Genomic DNA, 12,899 nt, shown 5'->3' with positions numbered 1-12,899 from the left:
AACCCATAAAATGTGTTTTAAAGCAATGGATAGATCCATGTGTCTTTAAATTATAACACAAAAAAAAATAAAAAAATATATGTTTTCACTTGTTTTATGGGTTGCTTAGGAGTAGATTACAGCCAAATGTGCATGTCCCCACTGACCAAAGCTCCTTTTACATTGAATATAAAATGAATAAAAATTGCAATTGAACCCAATTTTTTTCTGCTAATATAATTACTTGGCTGTCTATTTTAACCAAAATAAAATAAATCTGAAAAAGATACATTAACTCTTTATGAAATAGCACTATTTAATCATGTCCCCTAGTTTAGTTCAACCCCGTAACAGCATACCAATTTCCCCCCTTTTAAAAATAATGGTTCAGTCCAACATCCTCAGCATTAAGGAAGTGACATCGCTCAAGTCTTTTCAAGGTCATGCTGTAAAGAGAGGTAAGTGTTAGCATATTTTCTTACCTATATTTCATTGTTTTTACTGTCAGATTGACATCGTTAAGCTCAACCTTTCAACACTGTTACATAAATAAATTATATTGTTTAGGAAAAAACAAACAATAGTGTTGAAAAATATATTAATTTCATGATTTCCTAATGCCAAGTGTTGTGACATACCCTACTTAATTATGGACTTCTGGCTACTTTTAGCTAAAATCTTCAACCCAGTAACATTCAACCCCATAACAAAAAACACTGATACGGGGTTGAATTATTGTTACGTGGTTGAAAGTTGGACAGTTCTTAAGTCGATTCATTTGGAGAGATTTATGTGAACTGAGTAACACTTTACATTAAGTGTTTTAACTACTATGTAATTACATAGAAATTAATGCATTTATTACATAGTAGTTACAATTACTTACTATGTAAATACTATGCATACTATGTAAATACTATAGTGTAACCATAAGTGTAATTACACTAGTATTTACATGGTATATGTAGTAATTACTGTAATAATGTAATAAATGCATTTATTAACGACAGTAGATACATACACATAAAATGCATTTATGTAATTGATATAGTAGTTAAGAACATTTAATGTAAAGTGTTACCGTGAACTGTCTGAGAGAATAATTCATCTTAAGGGGAGACACGGTAGGTGAAAACATCGTTTTTCAACGCCCTGGTCAAATGTGAGATTTTGTGCTAGTTTGCTTCCATAACATGTCTTCTTTCATACTAGTGGAAATAAAACATCAAAAATACGCATTTAGATGTTTATTTTACTTCATTTAGTCTGTTTGCGTCTGTAGATTCTTCCTAAAATCACCAAAAGTTAGCCTTTTTTCGGAACTTCTCGCAGCGTTTCTTTCGTCTGGATCCCGTCATCCGGGGTATCTTTAGAAAGCTCTGGCTCTCTAGCACACTATTATCGCAACCAAACGTGATGGTTTCATTTGTATCAGCAACCAATCGTGGAAATACAAAGGCGGGTTTGATGCTAACCGTGAAATCTCATTGGCTGTTGTTGATTTCTGAGAACGTGATTGGTTCAGCGCGTCATGTGACACGTTTCCACTTCCTTATATCTAATCCAAACAATTCCGTCTGTAAAGCGTTCTAAACGTAATAAGCAACAACGACAACAGTGTTTGCCCGCAAGGTTGAACAGAAAACAAGAGAAACTAAATGGAAAGGTTTACATTTATGAGATATAAAGTGCCTATTCACGCAAGTTGTCATTAGCAGGTGCTAGCATGTCCAGTGAGCAGCAGAAAGATGCGGTGCGATTGAATGAGCTGATAACTGGATTGATTTGTCCTAATTGTGCAGGGACTGGTCTTAAAATTAACATAGATCCTCAGAATAGTGGGTTCTGTAGTACTTTGCTCTTAGAGTGCAGTCTTTGTGAGAAATGGCTATCGCAAAAGTGTCTACACATGAACTCGGCTTCATGATGCAACTAGGAATGACGTTGCATTTGATGTCAATGTGAGGATGGTCCTCTTAGCGCACGAGTTAGAGTTGGGGTATGCAGCTCTCCAAAAGATTAGTAAAGTGTTAGGGATCCCAGGGCTTCATCTGAAAACGTATCAGAAACATGACAAGAGGGTGACAGGTAGGCTATTGAAACGTGTTCCCTCTCTCTCTCTCTCTCTCTCTCTCTCTCTCTCTCTCTCTCTCTAGCCAATATCAGAAGCCTATACATATGCACAGTAGTCTCCCTCTCTCTACCTGTGGCATTTCTACATGCATCCATAAACTGACCAAATAAACTGTTTAAATTTCAGTTGCTGAAATAGAGGTCTGGAGTCCTTGCACAGAAGCAGAGAGCAGATTAGGCAGGCATATGCAGATGTGGACCCAGAGGTAGGTAAGCTGACTGCCAATAAATACAAAATGTTACAAAATTATTACAGTTATTGAGAATTATTACAATAATTCTCAACCAGTGTTCAGTGGACAACATGAAGGCGGCAATATGGGGTAGTCTGCTTCACTGATGACAACCCCATGCGCACCAGGAACATGACAGGAACAGGTTTTAGGACAGTTTTGTTGACTGCAGCTGAGTGGGTTCTACAGACCAGCTGCTTAGAACAGTTTTGTGAACTCCAGCTGAGTGGGTTCTACAAACTAGCTGCCTAGAACAGTTTTGTGGATAGCTAGTGTGGTGCCATCTGAGGAGTGACTCTGTAGACCTATGACGGCGTAGCTTGATGTCTCCTATGGTGTTGCTTTTGACGATGGTTATATCACTTGTTTGTTTGGCAATCTATATTTAGCTTCCATTGGTGTTTACCCTGCATTGTTTACCACATCTTGTCCTGTGTATTTATGAATCAGCTTACTCTTCATGTTCATTCATTCATTCATTCATGTTTTCTCCATGTAAAACGCTTAAAAAAACACAAAAAGCTAGATAATCTGTTTTCTCATGCATGTCCTCGTCAAATGTGTCTATCTTTGTCCATGATCTGTTTAACAAAATAATACAAGCTTTCTAAAAGGGAATGTTCTCTTCCCTACTAACATTGTCTCGTCTCTAGTCTCGTCTTACTAACACCCCACTCGTGGGCTGTACCTTGACGTGGTGAGTGGGCTTCCAACTAAACAGGTCTTGCTTCTCTATACAAAATGTCTACTCCTGGACTATTTTGAATCCACAACATGCTGTGTTATTCAGTTTTCAGTTTTTCTGTGTTTTCAGATGTTGTGTAATGTTGTTACTAATGATGTGATTGGATATTGTGTTTGTAAATATTGGTTTACAATGCAAATGTGTTTTTTTTACAATACAAATTTTCAAAGCCTGTTTTCTCAAAATGAGTTATTTCTCATCTTAGGGACATCAAAACCACCACTTGAGTAGCACCTACATACACCTAACTTTCCAGTTTTGTTCCAATCCATATTCTGAAGGGTTTGGCCAAGGGGGATTTTTTAAATTTCATTCATAGCCTGATTTATATAACAGTTTATCCCTAAAACATGGCGAAAATTGGTCTTTTTATGACTGTTGACAAGTATTTTCTTGTTCTTTTCTGAAGTGAAGAAAAGAGATATCAAAAATCCCCCTGGCCAAAGTTTTGAATAGGGATATGTGAACAAAATGAAACAAGAATTTTGAATCTGGCTTGAACCAGTTTAAAAAATTGATGTCCCGAAATTATGCAAATTAGCGCATATTTAGCGCATATAATGCATAATTTGCATATTTATCCATAAGATTTCAGAAAACTTGTAATACAAAAAAGATGCTCCTTAATGTACCTAACAAACTGGGGGAGTTTGATGGTGATGCCTATTAAGGATTTTTTTTTTCCTATTCACCTGGGGTGTCTCCCCTTAATGTTATTTCATGTCCATTATTTTCAGATATCAGTTGGCAAAATCAAATCTAGAGAGGCAAAGAGAGTACAGGGCAAGAAGAAATATAGATCCACAGAGAAGGGAAGAATATCTCAGGAAAGAGCGTGAGAGGTGGAAAAGAGATACTGAGGCAGGGAAAAATAAATCAGTTAATGACCTGAGTGAGAGAGCTAAAAAACATAAGCGAAAGATATGGCGGGAGGCAAAAAGATAACACTATTGTACAGGTTAGTAGTTACATAGCAATTACATATGGACAAAAGTGAACTACTAACATATGAACTACTCTCAGATAGATAGATACATAGATAGATTAATCTGATTATTATAATAGTTCATTGTAGATAGATACATAATTAGTGGTGGGCATAGATTAATTTTTTTGATCTAGATTAATCTCACTGCAATCCTGGAGTTAATCTAGATTAATCTAGATTAAAATGGCTCATTTGAATTCTGACGAAGGCATTCAAAATGTGTGCGCTACCTAAATAATGACCAAAAGTAAGCCCTTGAGAACGGGTTTCTCAGGCCAGGTGGCCCATTAGACCAGGAGCCCATCTACTTTTTCAAAAATACATCACAAACCGCTTGAGAAAGTTGTTCTACTCTGATAATTGGTAATGAAAATAACGTTCAATAAGATGTTCTTGTGGTTATCAATTGTTTATTCACTTAAACATGAATAGCCTTACCACCAGGCAATTTATTTGACACATCCTGTAGTTCTGTCTCTCATGTGGACAAAGCTCTTTCCTGAACTATCTGGATTTAAAAGCAGAGGGTGCAAGAACAACCCACATTTCTGGGATAATGACATTAAACTGTAGGCCTACATGAGAGGTCATGAAGAACTTTTTACAGTCAGTAGCTTTGTGACATGGCTTAAGTCAATCAGTCCAACCTCTACTTCTCCTTCTTCCACCAGTCACTCAGGCAGACCAGCTTGTTCACATTTTCTGGTGACAAACTAGATCTCTTGTTCTGTACAATATGGCCTGCTAAAGAGAACAGTCTCTCACATGGGACAGTTGTGGCAGGAGTCCCCAAGTACTTCTGGGCAAAGTGGGCCATCTTACCATAGACAGCAGCGTGCTCTGACCACCACTTCAGTGGACACTGATCCAAGCTGGCACTGGGCTCTACCTTGTACCTCTCCACAGCACTGTCTACTGGCGTCTCCTCATCCGACTCGGAGTCTGATCCCATCAGTAGCAGGGCTGTTTTTTTCTTAGGTGGTTCAGGGTTCTCCTCCCTGGGCGGCTGCAGAGCAGGTTCTTCTCCCCTCACCAACTCACTCAGCTTTGCCCACACTGGCTCCCTCTCTGCTCTGGGCAGGCACTTGAGGTCCTTAAATCGTGGATCCAGAGCAGTCGCCATCTTTGATGAATAAAAAATTATTATTGATTGATGAAAATTTAACTTTCCAAATCCAACCTCCATATTTCTTCATGACTCATTAATCTATTCATTTATCAATCTACTGGCTTAACAGTCTACAGTATAATGGTCAGACAATACAGTTATCTTCTGGTCAGTCTGACATACCTTCAGCCATTCCAGGTTTGTTTTCTCCCTCCGCTGGTTGAGGTCCTTTGAGAAGGCAGCCTTGAATCGCACAATGTAGGCAGGATCATCATCTGACATCTTCATCGCTTGCTGGAGGTGGCACAGGGCAGGTAGAACCACAGAGCAGGATACATACTTTTCCCCACCAAGGAGCTCAGTGATGTACCTACACACACACACACACACACACACACACACACACACACACACACACACACACACACAAATGAATGGCTAATTCATTTAACTCAGATAACACATTTTTTAAGTTCTTAATCCTATTACATTTAAGGGCATGAGACCATACCTGCATGGCTCCAGCAGTTTCTCCAGCTTTGCCAACTTCTCATATTCAGCATTTGTTGGGAGGGTCAGATTGTGCTTCTGCTGGGCCAGCGTTGCGTGCAGTGGGTCTCTGTTGCGTCTCACGCGCTTGATCATCTCGAGGGTGGAATTCCAACGTGTTGGAACGTCTTGCACGAGTGCCTCCTGGTCTTGTCCAAGGGAGGCTTGCTGGGCATTCAGCTCGTCTGAGTTGGCCGGACTGTGCTTGAAATGTCCAACCACTTTGCGGCACTTGGCCAGTACACCATCAAAACCACTGTCCCGAAGTGACATTACAATGGCCCTCTGTACAAGATGCGCAGCGCAGGGCAAATGGTCGAATGGCAGTATCCTCCCTGCTGCTATCATGTTGGGAGCGCTGTCTGTTCCAATTGTGGTTATTTTGTCAGCTATCCCCCACTGATTAGCGACGTCGAGAAACTGCCTGGCACACGCTTCTGCTAAGTGGCGCTCCTCTGTTCTCATCACACCTAACATTAGGACAGAAAGTAGATCATAATAAGTTCGCTAGAGTAGTTGGCTAGAGGGCAAACGTAGCTAACGTTAGCAAAACTGTGTAAATGTTAGGCTGAATTAAATACACTACATAACATACCTAAGGCGAACGAGTGAAGTTCCCAGCTGACATCGATAAGTTGTACAGTAACGCCGAGGTAGTTTTCGTTGTTGACAGATGTCCAATGGTCCCCAGTCAGTGCTACACACGTCGCCCCTGCCAACTTCTCATCTCTCGCGGCTTTCTCTGCGGCGTGCTGGTTATGGATTCTCCTCATGATAGTTCGCCTCGCAGGTAGTTTGTAAGATGGGTCGCCTGTGGCCGCCTGGAGAAGAAGCTCAAGCCCATCATCTTCAACCACACTGATAGGCCGGCAGTTGATGGCAATCCACTGAGCTAGGAGGTTAGTTAGCTTGGCTGATAGAGCTGTGCTGACGGGCTTGCCTCGGTTACATTCGAACATTGTACTTTGACGAACACGACTTTTTCCCGGCGCTTCATCAGTGCTTGGCCCGGCATCCTTGCTAACATCAACTAAGGGATGCTTTGCATTTAGGTGGTACCTGAGACTCGAGGAACTCCTACAGTAAACTAATTCCGCTTTGCACAAGGTGCACACAGCCTTGGTTTTGTCGAGGTTTCCATTGGGAAGCTTCTTGAAAACAAATTTGCCCTGGAGCAAACCCGGCTTCACAGCGTCCTCCATGTCAGCTGACATTTGATGTGGTAATTAATTTCACACATGTGCGGACCAGGTTCAGTCTTGTTCTTGCCCCCTACAGCGTAATTCGGCCAGGTATACATCCGCGCTAAAATATAAAAGTGAAAGTCATAGCTTGCTCACTATGTAGACCCAGCTCCCAGACCCAACTTTGAGAATAGATATAACGGCGATATTTTTTTTTTATCGCGCGATAAGAGTCTGGCGTTAACGCAGCACGTTAACGCCGATAACGGCCCAGCACTATACATAATACAGTATACTGAAGAACACTGCTATATACACTGCTATATACATGATTTAGAAATGCACATCTGTAGGAAGGGAGCCATGCTTTGTTGCTTTTGGTAGTGAATTCAGACATGCACAATACGCGCGTACTTATGGAATTTGTATGTTATTACACTCTTCTGCATATGTAACTACTAGTCTGTTAAACTAAACATTACCTTTCTATGTTCACTGCTGTTATGGTAATTGTTTATTGCATGGTTTTATTTTAGGCGATCAGCAGGCAAGAAAGTATCCAGAAAAGCAAGAGACAAACGGCGCAAAGAAAAAACTCAAAGGCACTTAAACATCAGAAAAAGCAGAAAGAAAAGTACAAGAAAAGACTCCAGCGATTAACCAAAGATAATGACTCTCCCAGATCCAAAGTCTGTCAACTGGTCAGGAATTGTACAGTGAACAGCAAAGTAAGGAAAACCTTGCTGCACCATAAAGCCCTTATTGCTGACATTAGAAGAAAATACAAGAATGCCAGAAATGAAAAAGGTAAACGAACTGTAGCTATGGTTACTGTAGGGAAGATTGTGAGAAAATACAGGCTGCAGAGGTGGTCTGAAAAAGCACTGGGATTCTCAAGGAAACGCAGGACCCTGTTGAAGAATGAAGACCTGAACAACTCCACCAGAAATTCTTATAACGGGTATGCCGATAAATCCATGGAGTGCAAAGTGAAGACATTCTTCACAAGAGATGATGTCAGCCGAATGACCGCAGGGAAAAAACAAACAATTACAAGAAAGAAAATAAAGATGCAAAAAAGGTTCCTTGTGGACACAATGAGAAACCTTCACAGGAAGTTTCTGGCGCAGAATAATGAGAGCCACATTTCCTACTCGGCATTTTGCCGGCTGCGACCCTTTTGGGTTGTCAACCCCTCCCTGTCAGATTGTGAGACTTGCCAGTGTAAGCTGCATGCAAAACCAAGGTTTTCTGGCTGAAAAGCTTTGTCAGCTGAAGCTAATTGAAACATCAAATGTAGAGAGCCTCACTGAACTTGTCTGCTGTGACATTGGCAGCAAGGTCTGCATGTACGGAGAGTGTGAAGATTGTAAGGACACAACCGTTCACCTCTCAAATTCATATGATGGTGCCCAGAAGGTGACCTACATGCAGTGGGCAACAGAAGAGAAAGCTAAAAAAAAATTATGAGAGCTCATTTGCAAAAATAAGTCAAGCAAATGGTTGAGAGCACTCAAGAGGAACTTGTGGAGAGGTTCCACACACACCTCACCAAGTTTAAAAGGCATCTCTTCAACATACGGCAGCAGTATGCCTACTGCCGTGAGCTGTGCAACAGCATGGCCAATGACAACTGCCTGATTCACATTGATTTCTCAGAGAACTTTTCTTACAAGTACAGTACTGAAATCCAGTCAGTACACTTTGGATCATCTCATCAACAGGCCACACTTCACACAGGGGTTATCTATGTTGGTGGAAACAAAGAGCCGACTTGCTTTACCTCAATCTCACCATCAAAGCACAAGAGTCCAGCTGCTATATGGGAGCACCTGAAACCTGCACTGGACTATGTGCAGACCACCTATCCAGAGGTGTCTGTGGTACACTTTTTCAGTGATGGGCCCTGTACCCAATACAGACAAAAAGGCAACTTTTTCCTGTTTAGCACTGAGCTAGCAAAGAGAGGCCTGAGAGGGACTTGGAACTTTTTCGAGTCGAGCCACGGGAAAGGAGCACCAGATGGTGTTGGAGCAGCCTTGAAGAGGACAGCAGACATGCTCATAAGCCATGGCCGGGACATCCACAATGCCCACAAGCTTTTCAAGGCGCTTTCAGAGACCAACACTTCCATCAAGTTGTTCTTTGTCGAAGGTGAAGCTGTCGAGCAGGCACTCGAAAGGATGCCATCCAACATACCAGCAGTCCCACAAACCATGAGGATACATCAGGTGGTAACTCTTGCTCCAGGTGAGAGAACATCACGAGATGTCAGCTGTATGTGCTCAATCTATAGGAAACAGTTACAATGTGAATGCTGGAATACACATCATTTCAGCTTTGTCAAGAAAGTGCAAGCTACTGTGTTACAAGGGCAGAAACAAATCAATTGGGATGCCCCAGAGGTCATAGGTCAGTGGTGTGTGCTTACTTATGATAAGGCATTGTATCCAGGAATAATCCTTGCCATAGACGAAACCGACGTTCAAGTCAAATGCATGCACCACGCCGGATTAAAGAGGATGTACTGTGGTGTCCATTCGATGAGGTGCTTGAGCTCATTCCACCTCCTCAGCCTGTGACAGTACGTGATGCACGTCACATGCAAATTCAGAAAGAGATTTGTGACAGACTGAGTAAAGGATGCAAACATAAGTTATTGTGGTCTGTCACCTCACTAGCTAGGCACAGTGGGCTATCTTTCCATGGGTCATTACGACTCACTCCCTCTGTGTCACACACACACACGGTAGTTCGTTGTCAGCTCATTAATTTCACGCTGTTTTATATACAGTGGGGCAAAAAAGTATTTGGTCAGCCACCAATTGTGCAAGTTCTCCCACTTAAAAAGATGAGAGAGGCCTGTAATTTTCATCATAGGTATACCTCAACTATGAGAGACAAAATGAGAAAAAAAATTCCAGAAAATCACATTGTCTGATTTTTAAAGAATTTATTTGCAAATTATGGTGGAAAATAAGTATTTGGTCAATAACAAAAGTTCATCTCAATACTTTGTTATATACCCTTTGTTGGCAATGACGGAGGTCAAACGTTTTCTTTAAGTCTTCACAAGGTTTCCACACACTGTTGCTGGTATGTTGGCCCATTCCTCCATGCAGCTCCTCTAGAGCAGTGATGTTTCGGGGCTGTCGCTGGGCAACATGGACTTTCAACTCCCTCCAAAGATTTTCTATGGGGTTGAGATCTGGAGACTGGCTAGGCCACTCCAGGACCTTGAAATGCTTCTTACGAAGCCACTCCTTCGTTGCCCGGGCGGTGTGTTTGGGATCATTGTCATGCTGAAAGACCCAGCCACGTTTCATCTTCAATGCCCTTGCTGATGGAAGGAGGTTTTCACTCAAAATCTCACGATACATGGCCCCATTCATTCTTTCCTTTACACGGATCAGTCGTCCTGGTCCCTTTGCAGAAAAACAGCCCCAAAGCATGATGTTTCCACCCCCATGCTTCACAGTAGGTATGGTGTTCTTTGGATGCAACTCAGCATTCTTTCTCCTCCAAACACGAGAAGTTGAGTTTCTACCAGAAAGTTCTATTTTGGTTTCATCTGACCATATGACATTCTCCCAATCCTCTTCTGGATCATCCAAATGCTCTCTAGCAAACCTCATACGGGCCTGGACATGTAATGGCTTAAGCAGGGGGACACGTCTGGCACTGCAGGATTTGAGTCCCTGGCGGCGTAGTGTGTTACTGATGGTAGCCTTTGTTACTTTGATCCCAGCTCTCTGCAGGTCATTCACTAGGTCCCCCCGTGTGGTTCTGGGATTTTTGCTCACCATTCTTGTGATCATTTTGATCCCAAGGGGTGAGATCTTGCGTGGAGCCCCAGATCGAGGGAGATTACCAGTGGTCTTGTATGTCTTCCATTTTCTAATAATTGCTCCCACAGTTGATTTCTTCACACCAAGCTGCTTACCTATTGCAGATTCAGTCTTCCCAGCCTGGTGCAGGTCTACAATTTTGTTTCTGGTGTCCTTTGACAGCTCTTTGGTCTTGGCCATAGTGGAGTTTGGAGTGTGACTGTTTGAGGTTGTGGACAGGTGTCTTTTATACTGATAACAAGTTCAAACAGGTGCCATTAATACAGGTAACGAGTGGAGGACAGAGGAGCCTCTTAAAGTCCAGGTTAACCCAGTTCAAATTTTTGTTATGAGCTTCACACACCACAGGAAAACATGTCATTAACCGCCCAGCCAAATCTGAGTGATTAAAAATGTCGCTAAGTATATAAAATAAGGCTTCAAAATCGGTTAAAAATCAGCAGCATTCTCTGGTCTGAGACTGTGGGGGCGTGTCTGCTGAAGGCACCGAAGCCACACCCAATTGCGTGGGGAGGGGGTGTGGAGGGAAGAACCTGTCAAATAGTACCGTTCTCTGGTCTGCATATTGTCACACAGGCACGCCGTCTCTTTTGTGGTAGGAAGGCACAGCTTTGTGAAAACAGAGAGGAGTTGAAATTACACTTGTCTAATGAGTCAAACGCACAAATGCTTCCTCCTAACCTACCTCCTGACAAACAACACAGGTAAAACTGTAGCTACTCTATACCAACGCGCCAGTGTTACTGCCCTTAGATGCAAAATACAAAAACAGGCAACGAGGAATGTATGAGTCTGTCCCTATTTTCTCCCTGCCACCTCCGGACCCATTCCTATCCCTCCCAGGCGATCCTGTCGTCCCTTGGGATCAATGGAAAAAGTTGTTTAAAATGTACCTTTTAGTCACTGGCTTGAACAGCGCTGATAGCGCGAAGAAGCGTACACTACCGGAGTTGATAATCGGGACAGACTCATCCACTCTCGTTGGCAATGTTATGTGTGAGAATAACGAGCACTCGGCTTCAACTTTCCCGCAACATATCCAACAGAACTGGAATGTTCAGCCAGTAGCCGCCGAGCACCGCTTCACTGGGAGAGGGTGCGTCTTTCTCCAGCTGCAGCTGGTCTACCTAACCCTCCCCCTCGCTCCCGCCTCCCGGTCTCCCGCTGGAGAAATATACTGTTACCATTACCGGTGAACCCATACGCACATCAGGTGCCACAAATATGGCAGGCAGTTTCTGTATAGTTAACGCTTATAGTCATAATATATCATCCGTAACGTTATTTGGTGGGTGGTCGCCTGTCGGTGCTGCTAGCTATGTAAGCTAGACTAAGGTTATATACACACTCCCATCTGCAACAAACTACATAGCTAATGTTAGCTATAATTCCTCCTAAGATTACATATAATTCATCATAGCTGACATTACCACATAAATGTCAAGACACATTTTGTAGATTAACGTAGCAGTGTATTTTCCTATTGCTTACGTTACCTAGCTAACGTTATAACGTTAATTAGCTATAAGCACACAAGGCAGCAGTGTCGGCACCAAAGGTTGATGCGACAGGAGGAGAATGGAGGCCGGGGAGGGAGATGGTTGGCTCCGCCGAATTCACCAGGACCAGTCGTGAGTCCGTGAAACCCAAAAGCCTCATATTATAATTGCATAAGCTTTCGGGAGTGAAATGTTTGCTGCAGAGGCGGGCGCTAGCGGTGACAGACTCCTCTGTGACACCATGGCTCTTCAAAAATGCTAACCATTTGCTTCTCATTTCAGCTTTACTCGGGAGTGAAAGAAGGAGACATCATCCCATTCCTGCTGGCGTCCAGGAAGGATGCATTTTCGTTTAGTTTTATGCATAGGCATTGCTAACTAAGAAAAACTAGCTAATTCTAGACTCAAGATTGAGCAGGAGAACCGAAGATTCAAATCCGTTCTAGCTTTATATAGTGTTAGGGCGGGGATATGCTAAGAACACCGCTCTACGTCATCCGGTACCGTTTTAAGCCCGCCCAGAAAATCCAGAAATCAAAACTGGTCAAAAACACAAAACTGGTCTAACTTCACAATTAAGTACTACACATGGTTCATCCCATTTTTACATGTTATCAGCAATGCATCACTAAC

At 42.4% G+C, this 12,899-nt stretch overlaps 1 protein-coding gene across 1 annotated transcript in view; it reads right to left on the bottom strand.

Annotated features, from left to right (window-relative positions):
• Positions 1 to 4,727: 4,727 nt before the first annotated feature.
• The window catches only part of LOC311321404 (E3 SUMO-protein ligase ZBED1-like), a gene marked incomplete at both ends in the record, with an annotated part of 35,690 nt that continues 27,518 nt past the window's right edge, over positions 4,728 to 12,899 (bottom strand). Inside the window, 6 exons of the mRNA XM_084453380.1 lie at positions 4,728 to 5,201; positions 5,370 to 5,480; positions 5,676 to 6,205; positions 6,331 to 6,942; positions 10,008 to 10,259; positions 10,863 to 10,966. Coding sequence (XP_084309506.1) covers positions 4,728 to 5,201; positions 5,370 to 5,480; positions 5,676 to 6,205; positions 6,331 to 6,942; positions 10,008 to 10,259; positions 10,863 to 10,966 — 2,083 coding nt within the window. The remainder of the gene's footprint in view (positions 5,202 to 5,369; positions 5,481 to 5,675; positions 6,206 to 6,330; positions 6,943 to 10,007; positions 10,260 to 10,862; positions 10,967 to 12,899) is intronic.

This window comes from Borostomias antarcticus (assembly GCF_949987555.1).
Source record: "Borostomias antarcticus genome assembly, chromosome: 2".
Classification (NCBI taxonomy): Eukaryota; Metazoa; Chordata; class Actinopteri; order Stomiiformes; family Stomiidae; genus Borostomias; species Borostomias antarcticus.
The sequence above is the reverse complement of the archived record's forward strand: the minus strand, read 5'-3'. Positions and strand labels throughout refer to the sequence as shown.